Here is an 18,896-nt window from a genome sequence, read left to right on the forward strand (position 1 = left end):
GAAACCATTGACCATACTAGACTGTGCAATAATTTCGTGGTGTGGTAGTACCTGGTTAATTCGTGTAAAGAACGGTATTTATACAGTATATACTGGGGAAATATGTCGAACATAGTTATGTAGTTATATATTATATGCGAGTCCTTGGTGATTCCTATTTGCTTTTTGCCAACACTGATTTCTGGTGGCACTGCACTTTATTGTAGTGAAAGTTATTGGCCACTATTTCCACTTAAAATGTACCAAAATTAGGCAAATTCTCTCCAACTAGAGGGCCCGGTGTTTTGGTTGAATTTGGTGCACTGGTTGGTTACACTGAAAAGTAGTGAAGTTGTAACTTTTATTTCGTCATCTTAGTCTTTGTACGGAGGCTGACTTGGCATCATGAATCAGCGGAGTGAATGATGTCGTCACTCGGGCGTCTTGACAGTATAACAATAGGAGCCGATGTAGGAGAGCGCCACCAGGTGGCTTTGGTTTGAGAGGTAAGGACGCGTTGATTATTGCAGACCCCTGACGCCTCTTGGCCCCAGATTACATTGCTGATGATGCGTTCAAGCGCAGCCATTGGGTGTATCTTGCATCTCCATACAATATCAAGGCAATATTGCCAATAACAGCAATATTATACACAGTAGCTGGGATTATCTGAAGCCCTTACCTTTCCTCTTCATAATCATATTTCAGTTGACTTTTACTGTTACCTTCTGCAGTGCACCGTCGATAATGGCGGATGAGGAGAAAATGAAGTTCATGCAGCTTCAGTGCGAAGCTTTGCAAAGACAGCAGAGGAAAAGAGAACAAGATGGAAGGAAGCAGATGGACGCGAATAAGTTGAATGACAGTGCAACACCTGAGTTACATGACGACCAGGATGAACAAGACAGCTTTGAAATGGATGATTCAGACAGGTGAGTGTCTCAAAGGCTGAGCTGATGTGTTTAACTCACTGATAAGACTCCCCAGCAGGCAGCTGCGAGCTCCATCTACTTTGTCCCACCAAGCTCCTGTGGGTTTATTTACAGTTGGAGTGGATCATAATCATAATCACGATTAAGCCCATTGAACGTTGATTTAAACTAACCTCCCCGCAGCCGGCTACAAAAGGAGAACCTTCACTTGTTAGACCAGGTGGCAGAGCTACAGGATGTCAATAATCGTCTCTTCAAAATCGTGGGCGAAAGAGATTCTGAGTTGAAAAACCTGAAGCAGAAAGTGGAGGAGGAACGTCTGGCCTTAGCTGGTATGCAACTACTGCGCATATCTGCTTATTTTCCATACAGACCACCTAACAGGGATTTAATGATCAATCCATGTTGTTTAGGCATATCAGGCGTAGGGGATGCAGCAGCTATCAAGATTGTCGAGCTGTCTAAGAAGAACAGAGTGCTTAGTGTTGAAATTGAACAACAAAAGATGCAAGCAAAGAAAAACAGCAACAGAGTCAGAGAGCTTGAGAAAGAGGTAACTCAATTATCTGTATGTTTAATCTGATTGGATGGCTGGATGTTCCTGCGATTTATAACGAGATTAATCATAACACAAAGTAACTTAATTATAATGTGACCCTTTCTATAGCTACAGGCTCTATCAAAACACTCTCCACCAGGGCCAAATGCTGATGCAAAGACACAGGATTACAGGTGTACTGAAGACTCTGAGGTAGGTCTTAATGTGAGCACCAAATATGTTTCAATATTATTATATATATATATATTCCAAGGATATATACTTCCTCTTTCAAAGCAGGAAAATCCCATGGTGAAATCTCTACAGGAAAAATTAGCTGCTGCCCAGATGAAAGTATCAGAATATCGCAATAATCTTCAGTCTGTCACACGGGAGCTGAAAGTAGCCCAGAAGGTACAAGAGCATTTTTCCATGGCTTCAGTATATGTTATCAAATATTAACTGGCTTCTGTTGTCTTTAGAATATCAATTGTTGCCTATATGAAAATCCCACTGTCTCAATTTAGGTATTGATCAGTGAGGTTGGAGAGGAGGTCAACTTTCAGCAATTACTAAACAGCCCAGGGAGCTTCAGAGGCCGTTCACAGCAAATTCTAGGTCTTCAGTCAAGGGTAAGATGATTTAGAATTACTGAGGGAACTGCTGGTGACTGCCCCAGGAGCTGATCTACCGCCCATCAAAATGAACCTGCAAAATAAGACAAAATGATTAGTGGTACAAGAAAGACAAAAAAGGGTCAATATGCTTTAGGTACGGGACCTTGAGCAACAGCTGATCCAGTCCAGGCAGCCAAATGTCACAAGTGTAGATGAAGAACTCCTAGATCTTCAGAGAAACCGCCATCAAGACAGGAACCTCAACCACATCCGCTCCATGGAGAAGGAGAAGAGGGAGTCGTTGGACGTATGACTGACACATTATACCGCAATTCTATATACCATCATTCCTAGTTGGAATATAAAAGTCTGCATGAAATCCGTGCTCTTTTTCCACGACTCTACAGAGGATCTCAGCGGACTACAAGGCCCTACAGAAAGAGCATGAAGACGTGAAGAAAAAGCTGGAAAGTATAAGGGCCAGGAACAAATCTCTGACCTCTGAAATCAAAACTCTGAAGGTCGACATCGCCACCGTGCTGGAGAAGAGTAAACATGATGATGACTTTGTGGAAGCTCTACTGGTAAGAGTAAAACTGGTAAAAAAAAATCTCTGGTTATATTCACAATTCATTTATCCACCATTATGTGGACACACTGTCTTGGCAGGATGATGTTTTGGCAAAATTGTGCAGCCATTTGTTGACCACCTTAATGAGTTAGGGTCACAATTGACGATCATTTGATACACTTTGGCTGGCAGAAACAGAGCTAATACTACTTAAAACATTTTGTATTGAATATGACACGTGGCTGATAAGAGTCTGACATGTGAGGAAGAAGGTAAGGGCTTTAACTGTAATATTTTGTGTTGAATGATTATTTGTCAGATATTTCATGCAGCTGCCCTCATTTGAGCCAAGTGCTACCCAAGAGCCTACAAAGTGGGTGAGCAGTGATTATGTGCTGCTCATCGTGATTGTGGTTTTAAACGAGTTCAGCAACCTTCTCCCCTTATTTGACCTCCTTAGACTCTCTGCTCTGCTCAAAATGGAATCGGTTTGCATATTTCTGTACTAGGTTTATAACCTTTTCATCAGCCAGTGTATTCAGCTTTTGTTACAATGATAAAATCTCAAAATTAGACGTTTCACAGAGCATACATTCCATATTAACATTATGAATACATACCGTGTATCATATTTACCTCTGGCAGAAGCGTCAAAGCCAGCTGCTGGAGGCGCTGAAACTGCAAAGTCCGCAGAAGAATGTACAGAGCAAGGACACTCGACAGAATGTGGAACAGCAGCTCGGCAGTGAACCCTCAAGTCAAAACACTCTCATCCAGAAGCTAAATCAGATAGTTGCTGAGAAAGAGGCCAAGGTCAAAGAACTGGAGGAAGAAATCCAGCAGCTCTCCTGCAAGGTAAACAGCATTTAAAAGGCAGAATGACATATTTTACTTCTCAGCCCTAAGGATTAAATTTAATTTGAAAGGTTGTTTGTCAAACATGCTACTGAATTGAACATTCAGAGGAACTCAAACATTCCTATAAATGTTTGAGTAATCATTTAAAACAACTGTTTTTGTTGCTGTGCCAGAGATGCAAAAACATTGACTTAAAGATATGTTAGCTCATTAAATGTGTGTGTACTCTTGCAGGAAGAAGACATGGACAGACAGAGCAACTCAAAGACAACACTTTGCAGTTCACATGATATACCAGTAGAGGGTGCCAGTAACAACAAAATGTCTTCCATGGGGTATGTGTGTCTATGGTAATCATGTAATCAAACGTTGTCGTCATTGGAGCATTTCACCATTTATAGAATTGAAGTACGACCTTAAGCAAAGTAGGTTAAATGCTGCAGTAAGCAGGTTGTAATTCATGTTTTCTGGCAGAATAATGTTAATGATAATAATTCAGTCTGTCCAATGGGACCCTTTTGTTGTTGTAATCAGGTTATTGATCTATTTTATTGCCTCACAGCTTTATCAGTGAATTCTGCAGAGTTTTCTGTTCCAGTGATATTTTGTCGACTTGTCATAGATTATATAGTTTCTAAACTTGGGCATTAACTGGTGGCAGCTTCTGTATGAGGCACTATGGAGTAAGCTGACGTGTATATATATGGACGTCTGAGTTATGAAATATCAACTGAAATATGTGTCCTTTTCTTCTCAGGGGCCTGAATTCTTCAACGTGTCCACATTGTTCAGCTGACATGAGCCGACTGATGTCCCAGTGTGTTGAATATAAAAACCTCTATCATACTTTGTGTGTTGAGAAAGACAGACTCCTGGGGCTCCTCAAAGACGTCCAGACAAAGTAATTTATGTTGTACTGAATTGTAACATTCCAGTACTCACTCTTGTGTTGTACATTCCTCTTTCACTGTTAGTATTTGGGCCATTTTTATTGATTTTCTTAGCATTGCAGGGTTGTTTCCAACAGTCCTTTACCACCATTACAACATGTATCGTAAATATATAGAATTCTAGGCATATGCTGTATATCAAAAAATATTTATGTGCAATCTTAGCAATTTTAGTTTTCATAACCCTCCTTTGTTTTGACAGAGAGAGAGTGATGCAGCAGAGGTGTCTGGAGGTTGAACAGAGACTCCAGGAGGAGAATCAAAAGACGGAGATCCTGCAGCAGCAGCTGGAAAAGGCGAAGCTAGATTCAGAGAAAGGGCCGATCCATGGCAAAGCAGGCACTAAGAGTAGAATCACGTGACTCAAACCTTTTAAAATTGTTTTAGCTAGATATTCTGTGGCTGTTTTTCCAGTTATAACGTTTGAAATGCGAAATTTATATCTGATGATCGTACCGCCTATAGACAGTGCTCAATGTAACCACACGTGGAGCTACAGAGAATATTTGATTTTGCTTGTCTGCTCCATCAAGTTAAGTTTATTTGTATAGCCCAATATCACATACAATGTCTCAAAGGGGTTCACAGGCCCACAACAACAGAGAGTCGCTGACCCAGTCCAGAGCTTTCTAGGAAGCTCCCAAAAACCTGTAATATAGGAATGTAGGAAAAGGAAGAAACCTTGGGAGAGACCATTCAAAGAGAGGCTCCCTCCTTGAACAGGCAGGTGTGCATTAGGAAGAGCAGTTTGGAGAAAAACAAATAATACAGCAGTTGTAGTCGTGTCTGTCCCCTGGCTGGTCATTCAGCTGGACGAGGCTAAGGCACTCGGGGACATCGGTAAGGAGGGAACTCTCCATGAAGACCTGCTGCTCTACTGTGACGTGATGGGACAGGTCAAGCATGTTTTCCTGCAGGCTCTGTGACAGCACAGACAAGACAGTAACCAGGGGAAGTGGCTGGTCCCTGCTGGACCCCACGTCCAGCTGAGACATGTGACAAACAGCAGCTGGCAGGAAAACAGGCTCTGTGTCGCAGCACACAAAATATCATACGGATCCCTGGTTTTTCCTTCATCTGAACTCTGAAAACCAACACATGATGTCCCCTTTGTGTTTGCAGTGACCTCAGTTAAACCACTTAGACCTTGAGTAGCAGAGCTTTCATCTTAACTCTTGATGGCATCAAACAGCTGTTCCTACAGAAATGATGGATGCTGATCACATACTGTATCTCCCTGTTCTATCACTTCCTGTGTGCTTGTTGTTTTGTAAATGTCTCGTTTCACTAATAGAATACGTGTCTGTTCATTGGTAACCACAAGAGAATGTTGAGTTGAAAGTAAAGCATCATTTGATTTGCGCAATGAAATATTGTGGCTTCCGACTGTTGTATGTTGTATGTTTTATGCCTGACAGGGAAATGCAAATAGTAAACACCACATAAGTTCCCAAATGCGTCAGTATTCCTTTTGAATATTACCGCTAATCATTTTTGACTTGGAACCAGGGTTGTGGGAATAGTGGTTGAAAGTGAATGCAGACTCAGCCTACACAAGTTCCCACTTTAGTCCTCCATACATTTACCCCCCCGAGCATGTGAGATGTGTACGGTATGATCTTAGGTTCTTATTCTAAACGTTGTCCAGTAATGTGTAGCGTGTTGGGAGTGGCCCCCTGAATTCATACTAACATCCGAGTTATTTTCTTCTGATCTGGCCAAAAGGATTTCAGCAGAAACCCCCCTGTTCTCTCCCACCCCCCCTCCACATCACGCTTAATTTAAAACCATGGCTGAGTTAGTGTGCTGCTTCAAATACCGCACTATTTCTTCCAGAACCCTGTGGGAGATTGGCAGGTCCCCATTGGACTGAGCGAGAAAGTGCCACAAGACAAAAATATCAGAGTTTGGACATGATGAAGAAAGCCTTTATGCTCTGAGAAACAAAAAACAGCTTGTGTTGAATACCTCCTGGATAGAAGGTGAGGGAGTCTTTAGAGGCTACCACTCACTGTTGAGATGTGTCACCGGAGGAGGAAGAGATACCATTGGCCTCATGACTGCATGTTCAGCCGATTTGCCAAATATGTTGCAAATGCTGCAAAGTGCGTCAGAATGCATGTTGATGGAGCAAATAGTTGTCGTGATCCATAAGTGCACAAGTCCAGAGAAAATGTTTAACTTGCTTTTTGTTGTTTTTTTAAATCTGCCATAACATCTAAAAAGGAGGTCGGTGTTCATGAATGCAGCGCATATTCTCCCAAAACATATTTGAAACCTTTATTGTGGAAATTCAGTATATTAGATAAGAGCAAACTTGAATATTTTCCCATTTTTTATTGTAAAACTGCTATTCTGTTCAATAATCATTTCCATTTTATTATAGTTAAATACCAATGTTGTCACAGATTAATAAGTACTCCAGTTGACTTCAGTCATCAAAAGGTGTCATCACTTTCAAATAAATTACACTTCCCCAAACAATTTTAATATTGTTTTATGAAGCTGTATTACGCAGAAAGGTGTAGATTTATTCCAAAATGCCCAATAGCCCACCAAACCAAACACAAACTTATGTAAACACAGCATACGTAAACAGCCTCAACTATTTGTCATTCCAGGTTTGAATGACTCCTTTCTCCATCCTTCTCCTCAGAGGTATTCCCTCGTTCTGGACCAATGCTTCCTGCAGACCATTGACTGCATCCAGAAACTAAAGTAAATAGTGGAGCTGTGAACGCAGAGGTTAAAGTTAGCCATCAGTATATGAGGGATCTGTGAACTTTTCTCAGGCCAAAAAACGGTTTGGGCCTCTATGAGTCCATTCATCTCCCCTGTACCTCTCATTTACATGTAATGGAAAGAAAATAAACAGTTGAGCCCTAATGTGCTCATTTACAGTAAGGAGAAATAAAATTGTTGTTATCTTTACTAAGACAGTGGCGAAGCAATGAGCAACAATGTTTACCTGTGAAACATTCATCAAAGTTTACAAGACAAGCGAAAAACATTCTCACTGATACAGATAATTACCCAAATAATGCAGTATATTGTTTTTTTATTGTAATACTGTCAACAAAATAAGATAATCTTGATTTTGATCTGTGCCTTTTGCCATATTATTTCAAAAATCAGAGGCATTTTCAACATTTTGCTTCACTTGCATTTCCCTAACAGCCACAACAGCACTGTAGAGTTTAATACCAATATTCTCTGTTTTAGCAGTTTGACAAACATCATAACACAAATTGATTATCCATGCTGCATAATAAATGTTGAAATTTGTGTCAAGTTACAGGATGCATCACTAGATGGCAGTGTGGTCAGCCATGTCTACGAACCGCTCTTATTGTGGAATTCTGTCGATGACGCTGTCTGTGTCACAGAAAATTGGTAAGTATGAGTATGTAGTATTAATTATTGTGCATTTAATTAATTATATCAATAAACTGATTGCTGCTGGATGGAATCAAGTAGGTAAGTCAGTATTCATGCAATCCTGGTGAAGAAGCCACATTCTATGATGGTATAGCTCTGACCTAGTCATGGGTTTAAGCTGGTATGTGTATGGAAGTTATTCATATCATTTATGGCAATGTAGATTAATTGGTTATGTAAATATTTGACTACCAGTCAATTCAAGGACAACAGCACGACGCAATTGGACGTATTACCAGACGTATGACAAAATTGCTTGCAGAGTTGCTGTTTGTACACAGACTGTAGTTCCTCTCAAACTGTCCTGTGCTCTGCCACTAAAGGCTGCTTCATTTCATTCCTGTGGTGACCTAACCATCAGTCTTCACTCGTTTTCATCTTATCCCCCCTATGGTGGAACACATTTTCCACTATAATAAACTGCTGAATTGCTCCCCATGTTCTCTCTAAATCTAAAATATTTTTATTTGTCTGTCCAGGGAACACTATTTTGTTCTGACAAAAACAAACCACAATCTTTTTGAAATTTTGTTTCCATATCTAACTAAATGACCACTGATGTTTCTGCGTCAATAGACTGAAACTCTTCCTGTGTGAGGGGAAAAAAAACATTTATTCTAGCCAGAGTGGGAAGGAAAGGTAGGAGAAGTGGAAGTTTGAATCACTGGCTGTGTCATGTGTACCCATCATCACCGGTGCAGATATCCTTAATGTGCAGGTCAGCTGAATCATCAAGGTTTGTACACTTAACTGTATATTGTGGAAAAGAGAGAAGTTCATGTCCAGTGAGTCACACAAACCAAGGCTCTTTACACATGCAAAACACTGTGGCATTGACATCGCCCACAAATGTCACTGGCAGCAGCACTATTGTTTGAATTGAAACACCTCGGATGTCAGGCTGCTGCATTTTGTGGTTTGTTCCTAGTGAAGGCGTACAGGAATAACTGTTAGAGAGAACAGGATGTGACATACCAGAGAAATATACAGTACTCAGTGAATGTAAATGTTCATGTAGTACAGTACTGTGTAAAGGTGGTGTTAGGCAGTAAGATAAACATGCAACAAAGAAAAGAAAGAAAAGCTCAATGATTTTCTTTAATATTCTCAGATAATCATAACATAAATTGCATTATCAACCTGGAATTCCACTTCACTCATCTGCTGGATTCCTGACAGGTACTGATTTCGATACTCTTTCCCAAGGAATTTGCTGTACACCAACAGAAACATTCAATAAATATACATCTCCAGGCTTTAAGTGGAGGTTCTACCAGCTTAAGGACCTGGGCATGTTTGTTCGATCACATACAATGTCGTTCAGAATATGGCCAGAGGACAAACAAGTCAAACATTCCTAGCGTGTCCCTCTGGGGGAGACCTTTGGACTCCCTACATTACTGTCCAACATGTCATTTGATTTGACCTTCATTGTTTGAAGCGTGAAGATGCAACCTCTTGATCCATCCTTCAGTGACGCCAAGGAAAATAACTATAGAGATTTACGGTAGAAAGATTCAATTTTGTGGGTTAATGATTAGCCAAGTTGGACTACAAAGTCAAACAAGGAGTCTCTAACTAACAGGTTCACTTTTTTGTTATATATATTTATGTAGTCTGAACCAATATGTTTACATATGCTGCGTTCCTAAGATGTTTGCATCGATTTGTCACATAATCTAGGTTTGTAACTCAATTTGTGCCAAATGCAATTGGATTATTTTGTATTCATGTTAAGAACAAATATTGCCATACTTTTTGTGAATCACAAGGTCCAAGAAAAACAGAACTGTGATTTACTTTTCAAAGGCTATAGACCAAAATATAAAAGTGGACATTGCAGCGCCACCACCTGGATGAGCTAATTGGTTTCCGTCTTAGCTAGCAAGCTTTCACAACACTGGACAGCATCGTTACTCGTCACGTTTAACCACCCTGAAAGGACGAGGCAGCGAGGATGAAGGTTATGGCTCTCATCTGCTGTCCTGTCCTACGCAGGGCAGCCTCATGGTGTACTGTAATGCCCATCCCCCACGCTGTGTGTTAACTGCCCGATCACAGCAGGATGAGCTGGCTGTAAACCACACCAGGCCTATTAATTAATTAATGTCCCCTAACAGCAGGGTAGGCTCCCTCCATTGCAGTGCAACAGTTAGGAGCTGCCTGCAGGGGCGACCGGTGTGTCTTCTTTTGGGTTCCTGCAGTCTTGTGGGAGAGGGGTGAGAGGCAGACGAGTAGAGCAGCAGACAACTGTGCACTGGATGAGACAGAGCAGTCAGCACCATAGTCACCATTAATCACCCAAGGCCATTGTGGTCCTGTCCAGTATACGGCGGCGGTGCAGGCAGGCAGGCAGAGAGAAAGAGGGAGAGAGGAAGAAGGAGAGAGGGGGCAGGGTGGCTGCAGGGGGAAAACAGGGAGAGAATGGCAGGGGATCAGCCTGTGTGTCCTCCTCAGCTCCTCCTGCGGGGCTGGGGAGCAGTGCTGTTGTCTCAGTGCTTGTCCTCCGTCTTTTCCCAGGTCCCGGATCCTGAGGTAAGAGCCTGATATCACCGTGTCCTCCACAGGTTCCTCTCAGCAACACCTTCAGGTTACTCTGTGCCGTGTGTGTGTTTTGGAAGCTCTGTGTGATTAATGTATGATCGCAGTTGTTGTTTAAGGAAGAGAGCATGAACATATGTTGAAACCTGATACGTGATGTGGTGAATATGACAAAACCTGGTACGACAAGTTATTCTATATTTTGAGCAACTACAACAATGGCTGAGGTCCGATGTTTGTTGTTAAAGACGATTATACTCCTGAAATGCTGATAATTGTCGAATAGGGGAGTTGCATAATACACTGACTGTGAGGAAGGATAAAGTAGCATATAGACTGATGGTGATATACTAAAACAACAATCATTCCTCTACTAAATTAACACAAATAAGGTTGCATAACAAAGCAATTTAAACTAACCATGAAAAAGGATTAAATTTAAAGTATTTTGGAAATAATTACTATGAAAATAAACAAGAACATTGCATAATGGCAATGTTACATCATTTGTTGTGTTGATATTGTAATGTAAATATACCATATGTTTCTATTATATGTATATTATATACTTAAAATGCTTATTTTGGACATGCACAAACTTTGTTCTGTGGCAAACAAACCTATGAGCTTCTTATAGAGGATCACACAAAACACTAGAAACATCTAGGAGCAGCTTCCTCCTGGATGTGGCATGAAGCATTCAAAGCTTTTGAAATCAACGCTTGTGTTTCTAATGTTGTTTACACTGTTGGCCCCGCTCATACAGTCAGTATTTACAGGTGTCAAGTTATGAAGGCTTCAGGTTGTAACTCTTTTACTTCCAACATTAAATATTCAACACTGTTTTGGATAAGCAAAGTTACAAAGTTTCCATTTAGATTCATTATGATTCAGTCTTTTCATCAGTGAACACACAAGCTGACAGTGAATCCAAACATCTGTAGATAGAATCTCACTTGCCCTGGACTAGTCTTACATCATACATTTGTACTTACTGACATCCTTTGGCAAATTATCTAAAACTACTGAAAAACTTAACCTGTCACTGGGCGGAATTTTTCTGTTTCTGGAACCAAAAAATTCCCTACAGAAAATCATTTCAGCTTGTACTCTAAAAAGCAGCATTGATTCAGGCAGAACAATCTATATGTATTAACTTCAGGCCAGTATGCTTCCGAATCTGTGTTGTGCATGTCAACAAAGGAAAACTTCAGACTGATGTCCTCTAATCTGTATCATGAAGGACAAGACTTACTGAACATTACAGAATCACACTTGCAGCAAAAAAGAATCCATTCCCAGTATTGAAGAACAGCACTTAGGACCTAATCCGTCTGTAAAGGAATCGTTAACATGTATAGGGTCTGCCAAGTGTTTTCTTTGCAGTGTCTTTGCTGCCATGCAATCACATCAGTCCCTCCCTATAGGAAGACCTTGACACAGGCTTTAACTTTAAACCAGTTCTGTCAAACAAACACTGACTTTATCATATTAAATCTTTAATACTCAATGAAATATTATTAAAAATTGACTTGCAAACTGACTGAATCAAATTCATTTTTAATACATTATTTACATTCACAGTCCTTACATTTATTGCACTTTTATGTTATATGTCATTAACAAGAGGTGGGCAAGTTTTGTGGTTCATTTTGATGCATCATTGATCGATGGTGTTAAACATGCGGTCCTCTCCGCTTATATTGAGGACAGTTTTCCATTACGTCGCTAGATGTTGTTATCAGTAAAGGCAACAAATGTAATAACAGTCCATTTTCGTGCACATAGGTATTGAGTTTCCAGAACAATTGTGTAACATTAAGTCAAATGGTCGATGAAGTGATTTTATCAGCCAAACATTCGATTCAAGCTTTGGTCGGCTCCAGCAAAATGGTGACCTAACCCACCGATCTCGCACACACACATGCACAGACATCCCTTATTGTTTCCATCCCCTGCTGACAGGTCCTATGAAATATGAGAATAATGTTTGGACATTATTGAATGAACTGTTAAGTGTGGAAATTCAAGGCACTTAGACGAAACATGACATATCGGAAAATGTACGGAAATTCGAGAAATACTCCAAATATTCCAAAAGTGATTACAATTTTTGTATGAGGCGAATTTCAAGGTCTTTAAATGTAATATTAAAATCTCAGTGAAAAAGGCATATTTATCCCATAACAGACTATCAACAGACGAGCTTCTGTGACACACTAACTCACCCAGCAGCATGACTCACAGGCAAGGCTGGTAAAGGTGAAAGGCTTAACAACTAAGGGGAAATGGGCAGATACATACAGGCTGGAGGCTGATATGTAGATGCAGATTGTCTGTGTGTGTGTGTGTGTGTGTGTGTGTGTGTGTGTGTGTGTGTGTGTGTGTGTGTGTGTGTGTGTGTATGTGTGTATGTGTCATGGTGGTTGAGGCACAAGAAGGATTCTGATTAGTAGAAATATGAAAATCAACTCTAAAGCCAGCAGTTTTCTTTATTTGGAATAATAATTGCAAATAATGATTCATGGTAAGCCTGTAGGTGAACATTAGACTCCTGTTTGTTGAGGCAGTGTGCAGCAGAGAGCAATAATGACCAAATTACAATTTACAGTTTGCCGTGTGACATTTAATCCGTGAGCGTCTCATTTCATGTTTTGATTATGTGACCGTATGTATGCATTGATTTACCATACGTTGCATTACATTCATATTACATTGCACCAGAGGCCAGGAAGATAACCTGAACAACTCAAAACAGGTCAAACATGATTGGAAAATATCATGCTATTTTGTTGGTTGATTTGTCTCAAAAAGTCAAAGCATCACACATATGCTGCACATATGTATATTATTGATACACAGACATTCACATTCTTGTTCTCCTTCATCCAAAGCTTGCACCCACAGATCCCCCAAAGAAGCCAGAACCTGTCAACTCAGAGACAGTTGTTTTTTGGGGACTTCGGCTATGGCAGGTCATTGGCATTTTCGCAATGTTTACATTAGCAGTTGGTAAGTAAAATTTACAAAATCAAGCCACAAAACATTCTCTCACTAGGGACATCTGCAGCGGCCATACTGGTCATGATCAAGTAATAATTTGATGAGTAGTAATAACTATTTGAGATTTGTATAAAGAAAGATTTGAATAAAGAAAGATTGCAACTGTAGACTAACCCTAATAGTAATAATAGTGTTAGTTAGTACAGTTAGCACACAGTTATTTAGTTGATCCATTGGCTTATTTTTGTGTTAAGGCACATCTCATTCTTGAACTCATTGTGTTTCTGTATCACTCTCTTCTGTCCTCCAGTTATTACACTGTGCTGTATCTTCAAATGCCGAATCCCGAGAACCAGGAAGGAAATCGAGGCCCGGAATTTACAAAGACAGGCAGCCAAGAAATATGCCAACACGTTAGAGACAGTGCCACCTCTCAACGAGCTCACTGAGATCCCAGGATGTAAGTGTGTCTCTCGAAATTATCTGCACACCATGTCAGAGGCTTCCTCTTCAGGACTGCCCCACTTCTATCAGCATCATCGTCATCATCTGTTTGTCTTGAAAATGTAAAACCGCGTCTGCTCAGTTCTACAATTTCTTAGACTTTGCCTGTCTTAACATTCGTTTCATTCTGTACCTCTGAAGCCTTGGAATCAAATACTGGAGATATGCAATATTCCACACATAACTTTGAAATATAAGGATCTTCATGACAGGATGAAAAACCTTGTAGCACCAATTATTGTTAATGATCTTGCGTCAACTCAAAGATTACATGCTCCTGTGAATGCATGCTCTTCTATTAGATAATAATAATAATCGGCAAAGAAACTACATGTCAGATAAATGCAGTGGAATGGAAGGTAAACTGTTTCTGTGTGAAATGTAGAGTAGAAGTAAAAAGTGGAAATATGCATCTAAAGTTAAAACTGCACAAAAACACAAACACAAAGACTCCTTTTGCTCCAATTCTTTCAAATGAGGAACACAACAATATGAGTTCAGCAGTTTGTGTACGGTTAAGATTTCAGAATACAGTGTTTTTAAAACCCATATTCATGTGGGTAAGTAGGTTGAATGGTTTGGTTCTGGTTAAACGCTGTTCGCTGATTGAAGCTGGTTAGGCAGCTGCACCGCTGTTACATAAAAGAGTTTCCGCCGGCAACGTTGATTTCTTAATTTCTTACTGTCTCTTCTTGTCATTCAAAATTCACTGCACTCACTGGCTCAGTTCTACTGCTCGACTTTCTTCTCTTCTCTTCTCTTCTCTTCTCTTCTCTTCTCTTCACTTCACTTCTCTTCTCTTCTCTTCTCTTCACTTCTCTTTTCTTTTCTTCTCTTCTCTTCCAGCCATCCCAGATGCCTCTGCTGTACAAACAGTCTCTGAGCAGGTCGCCCAAAGCACAAACAGCAGCCAGACCTCAGTAGCTCGGGTCAGCGAGGAGCCCCCCGGCTCCATCACTCCACCAGAGATTGCCTGATTTTCCTTCTCCTCTTTTCTCCTACTTACCTTACTTCAGACACTCCACTTGACTAAGTGATGTTACTGTAAATACATAGTATACACACTGGTCACCATTTTAAAGGTCTTCTTTGAGCACTTATCAACCATCTACCGTGCAGTATGGATTAATCTAGCAGATGATGTTGTTATGGGATTGAAATGTCAGCACAGCATCTGGTAGTGCAGCAATGATTGTTGCAGCAGATAACAGCACTTTGAAAGGTTTTACTTCTTTATAAAAGCCTTGCCGTTGTGTTTATATATATATGCACATAGTGCCAATGCACGTTTGCATGGAAATGAGAAAGGCCTTTAATAATTCTTTGCACGTCTTGTGTCTGTCTCTTTGCTTTCCTGTATATTTGTCTCAAACAAAGCTTATCGTTCACACTGTTTCCTTCTATTCTAAATTAAATACAACTGTGATGATACAATATCATCAATGGCTGAACTTTGTTCCTGTCTGTACTTCTTACCTTCCTCTCTGCTTCTCTTAGTTGTCTGCCCGTCAGCTTTGTGTCACCAAACTTTTTTTTTCTTCATTTGAGGTCAATGAATGGAGACAAAATGCGGGCTGACATCTGTCCTCTGTCCTGTCCTCTGTCTCTACTTTATATATTATGTATCAATGTGGACGAATACATTAATTTGCAATTAATTATAGCAGGGCAAAACGTTAAATTGTCAATACAGTATATTGTCCTTGCGTGATAACTGTGTCAAATTGGGTTATAGGGAGAACAAATCAAGGGACGTGTAATGACAATGGGCAACACACAGAGATGAATTATTTCATTTGAGTAAATCCTCGTTTGCGACCGCATACCTAATCAACCATGCAGCTGGGAGGGTTGAGCGTAGGTCCAGTGCAATCATGAGAAAGACTAAAGAAGGATGAACATATAAGACATAGCTGCTCTCAACCACAAGTAAACCACACTGTGATACTTCTGGATGAACTGAAAGAGGTCCTTGAACGTACAAGCAGATATGCAAATACACGGCTGCATTTCTGGACAGATGTTGTCATGCATAGCCAGGCCATGACTGTGAAATCTGTTAGAATGTCTGACGAATCAAATCACCACACAGGCTGAGGATGGAGTGACTTTAGTGTGGTGTCGTGAAAATGTTCTGTCAGGACTAATATACACTTGCTTAAGTTAAGAAAGTTTTTTTTAAATAAAATTATGACCTAGCCAAAGCATGACTCTGCAAAGCAAGCGCACACGTAGGAATTGTCTTTCCAAAGCAATGAGAATTAACAATACCGAACACAACTTAGCAGGCGATTAAACGTTTACCGAGCTCCAAAGAGCCCAAAGATGAAAGAAACAGAACATATAAAACTGTGGTGGATGGGGATTATGCATAAATGGAATGCAAGTGCAGTGAGGCGTCAAAGTTGAACTTTCCTTGTAACCTTCCCATCTTCCTTATGTAAAACCCAAAGGAGCCTTTTTATCGTGTTATGCTACAGACGAAGACGACTCAAACAGTGCTAGAAGTGATACAGGGTGGAGTAAATATTTAGAGGAATGCATTGTACCAATGGGAGACTTTCCATGAGGGATGAATTCATTTGCATAATCTACCTGAGCTGTTCTTGTGTGATTGAATAAAGGAGCAAGCGTTTACACTTATATTGCCAACAAGAAAAGAAATTGAAGGATGATGGAATGAAAGCTGGTTAGTTTGTGTCGTTGCACTTCAAATAAAGTATGCAGAATGAAAACTCCTATTTGTTAAATTCACTTATCAGCCACTGCCATTCATCAGACCTCAAGCGGATGTCAGGAAGCTGAAAATGAAAACAATATGGTCGCCAAGCAGCCACATCAGTTTTTTTTCTTCCTTAAAAAACAGCACTTTCCATGAATATACTCCGGATTCGAAAAATCTAAAAATGCTGACAATAATGAAGACATAACTACTATACTAGGCCAATTTCCTGTGTCAAAGTTCCCAAATAAAGCTCATTAAACTGGTATGAAAAGGCTGTAACATATTAAACACTGTCATCAAATTAACATGCTGAGGTTAGCCTGTGATTGTGTCGTAAATCGACATTTTAATTTTGGTTTTGGATCGTGAACGTTTTGTAAATGACCTGAAACTGCCTTTAGACATCCTTAAATAGTCTCCAAAAATGGGAACAGCCGGCTTGGTGCAGATATGGTGTCACAGGCTCACCAGACAGTTTCAGCTGTTGTTGCACCGATTCACATTTCTTGCATCTCCCTGTCAACCCACAACTCTGGCAGAGGAGCAAGGCAACAGGTGGTGTGAGGTTTAAAAACATCCCCACTGCTGAGCGACACATTTCAGGTTGCAGATCCGGCCCGGCTCCTTAAAATGGAAAGCAAACATGCTGCGTTAAAAGGCATGTTTACATGCGTTCGAGTGAGATAAATGCGTTTTCTCTTCAATTTTGCTCAAAAGACATTTAGTCAAGGGCTGAGGTTTTACAGCCTCGCCATGATTTTAACCTTTATTTATTCTTCTGCCATCAAGCTGAATGTATGGTAGCTGCAGAAAACAGGGCCAGAGGTCAAACAACCCTTAAGATTTGACCAACATCACCATATCTGGTTCTACAAAACTGCTGTTATATGAAAATACATTAGATGTCACACACACACACACACACACACACACACACACACACACACACACACACACACACACACACAGACAATCAAGCAAAGAGTCTTAAAGAAAGGAGCTTAAGAGTTGAGTAGAAACAAGGATAGCAGCGGAAGACATTTACAGAGCAGAGCGGGAGCACAAAGAAACCCTTTCACAAACATTCTGATGGTTGGTTGATTATTTTAAGTCTGTTGGATTCACCTGACGCGGCGTTAAAACAATTTCAGGTGTATTTTGAACCCCTTGGGCAACCGGTGACATTTGGTGTGTGTTTGTGTTGTTTGGTTTGTTGGCTATCGTTTGTGTATCTTGTGTGTCTGCAGCATTTGCGGAGGACTGAGAAAATGTTTGCTTTGCCATCGGAAAGACAAACCCACAGAAAAGCAAAGAAGCCACACGCTGTAATGCACCAACTGGACTCTTTCCTCTGAGCAATTTTCACAGCTTTTTTAACAATCGTTGTTGAAGTGTAACAAACATCAATATTTCTTGCTGATGCACGTCACTGTGAGGGGAAACACACAAATTTGTTCTTTGGCTCAAATGTGCACGTCAAACTGGAGACACTCTGTTTAATTACCTCATAGCTATTTCATAATTTTTTTGACTTGTAATTTTAAATTTCATCAGTCAGGTTTAAGACTTTAACTTCAAACTGAAATCATTTGCAAAAAAAAAGCATGAAGCTGAGAGCAAATTTTTGTTTTTCATTCCTCAACCACCAAATAACCCAATTAACCCGAGAACTAGACCGTGCTTATTAGAACAGATGTGCCTTCATTATACACAACCTAATTATGGCTTCACTCTCTTGGAAGAAATTGTCCTTTCCACTACAGTTGTTGGAGTGAGGATCCTGATTTCACAAAGCCTAACTTTTGTTCTATGTGTTTCATGCAGCTGCGAAGGTAGAGGAAAAGGTAAAGGAAGAGGTGACGACGGTGTCTGCTAAGGTGGACGGTGAGAAAGGAGAGAAGAAGAAGAGAGAGGGCAGAGAATCCAAAGAGGGAAAAGGAGAAGAGAAAGATGAACCGACGAAGAAAAAGGGTGAAAAAGGAGAGAAGGGAGAGAAAGGAGAGAAGTCTAAAAAGGACGGAGCCGGTGATGAAGGAAAAGGGAAGAAATCTGGAGACAAAGACAAAGGGGACAAAGGGGACAAAGGTGACAAAGGGGGTAAAGGAGAAAAAGGGGGTAAAGGAGGAGGCAAGAAAGCAAAGTGAACTCATGGACAAAACACTGGAGAAAAAACATTTCATATTTTACCTGGACGATTTTTGGACACTTTTTTATACGGATGTTTATATATTATATTTAAA

General features: G+C 40.3%; 2 protein-coding genes across 2 annotated transcripts; both read left to right on the forward strand.

Moving 5' to 3' along the window:
* The first annotated feature begins 726 nt into the window (after positions 1-726).
* ccdc13 (coiled-coil domain containing 13) lies at positions 727-5,113 on the forward strand. The gene is given in 12 exon segments (XM_076144763.1): positions 727-857; positions 1,059-1,243; positions 1,325-1,464; positions 1,579-1,662; positions 1,747-1,863; positions 1,977-2,081; positions 2,221-2,373; positions 2,474-2,650; positions 3,283-3,492; positions 3,730-3,830; positions 4,253-4,396; positions 4,648-5,113. Coding segments are annotated over 12 exon segments (1,707 nt in total). The 3' UTR covers positions 4,808-5,113.
* Positions 5,114-7,810: 2,697 nt separating this feature from the next.
* On the forward strand, positions 7,811-18,800 carry tmie (transmembrane inner ear). The gene is made up of 6 exons (XM_076144764.1): positions 7,811-7,838; positions 9,826-9,959; positions 10,404-10,418; positions 13,319-13,436; positions 13,738-13,887; positions 18,481-18,800. The coding sequence occupies exons 1-6, from the start codon at positions 7,811-7,813 to the stop codon at positions 18,798-18,800; spliced, it is 765 nt and encodes a 254-aa protein (XP_076000879.1).
* The last annotated feature ends 96 nt before the right edge of the window (positions 18,801-18,896 follow it).

Source organism: Genypterus blacodes, unplaced genomic scaffold (assembly GCF_046128005.1).
Source record: "Genypterus blacodes isolate CSIRO-AG114 ecotype Tasmania unplaced genomic scaffold, CSIRO-AGI_Gbla_v1 ptg000029l_1, whole genome shotgun sequence".
NCBI lineage: Eukaryota > Metazoa > Chordata > Actinopteri > Ophidiiformes > Ophidiidae > Genypterus > Genypterus blacodes.

What these genes read in the sequence shown, in the direction of transcription:
- tmie (XM_076144764.1), top strand. Translation starts at nt 7,811, where the DNA reads ATGACGCTGTCTGTGTCACAGAAAATTG. An exon ending in GTCTGTGTCACAGAAAATTG is followed by an intron (nt 7,839 to 9,825) that starts GTAAGTATGAGT and finishes CCACCCTGAAAG; the next exon opens with GACGAGGCAGCGAGGATGAA. An exon ending in GCTCACTGAGATCCCAGGAT is followed by an intron (nt 13,888 to 18,480) that starts GTAAGTGTGTCT and finishes TGTTTCATGCAG; the next exon opens with CTGCGAAGGTAGAGGAAAAG.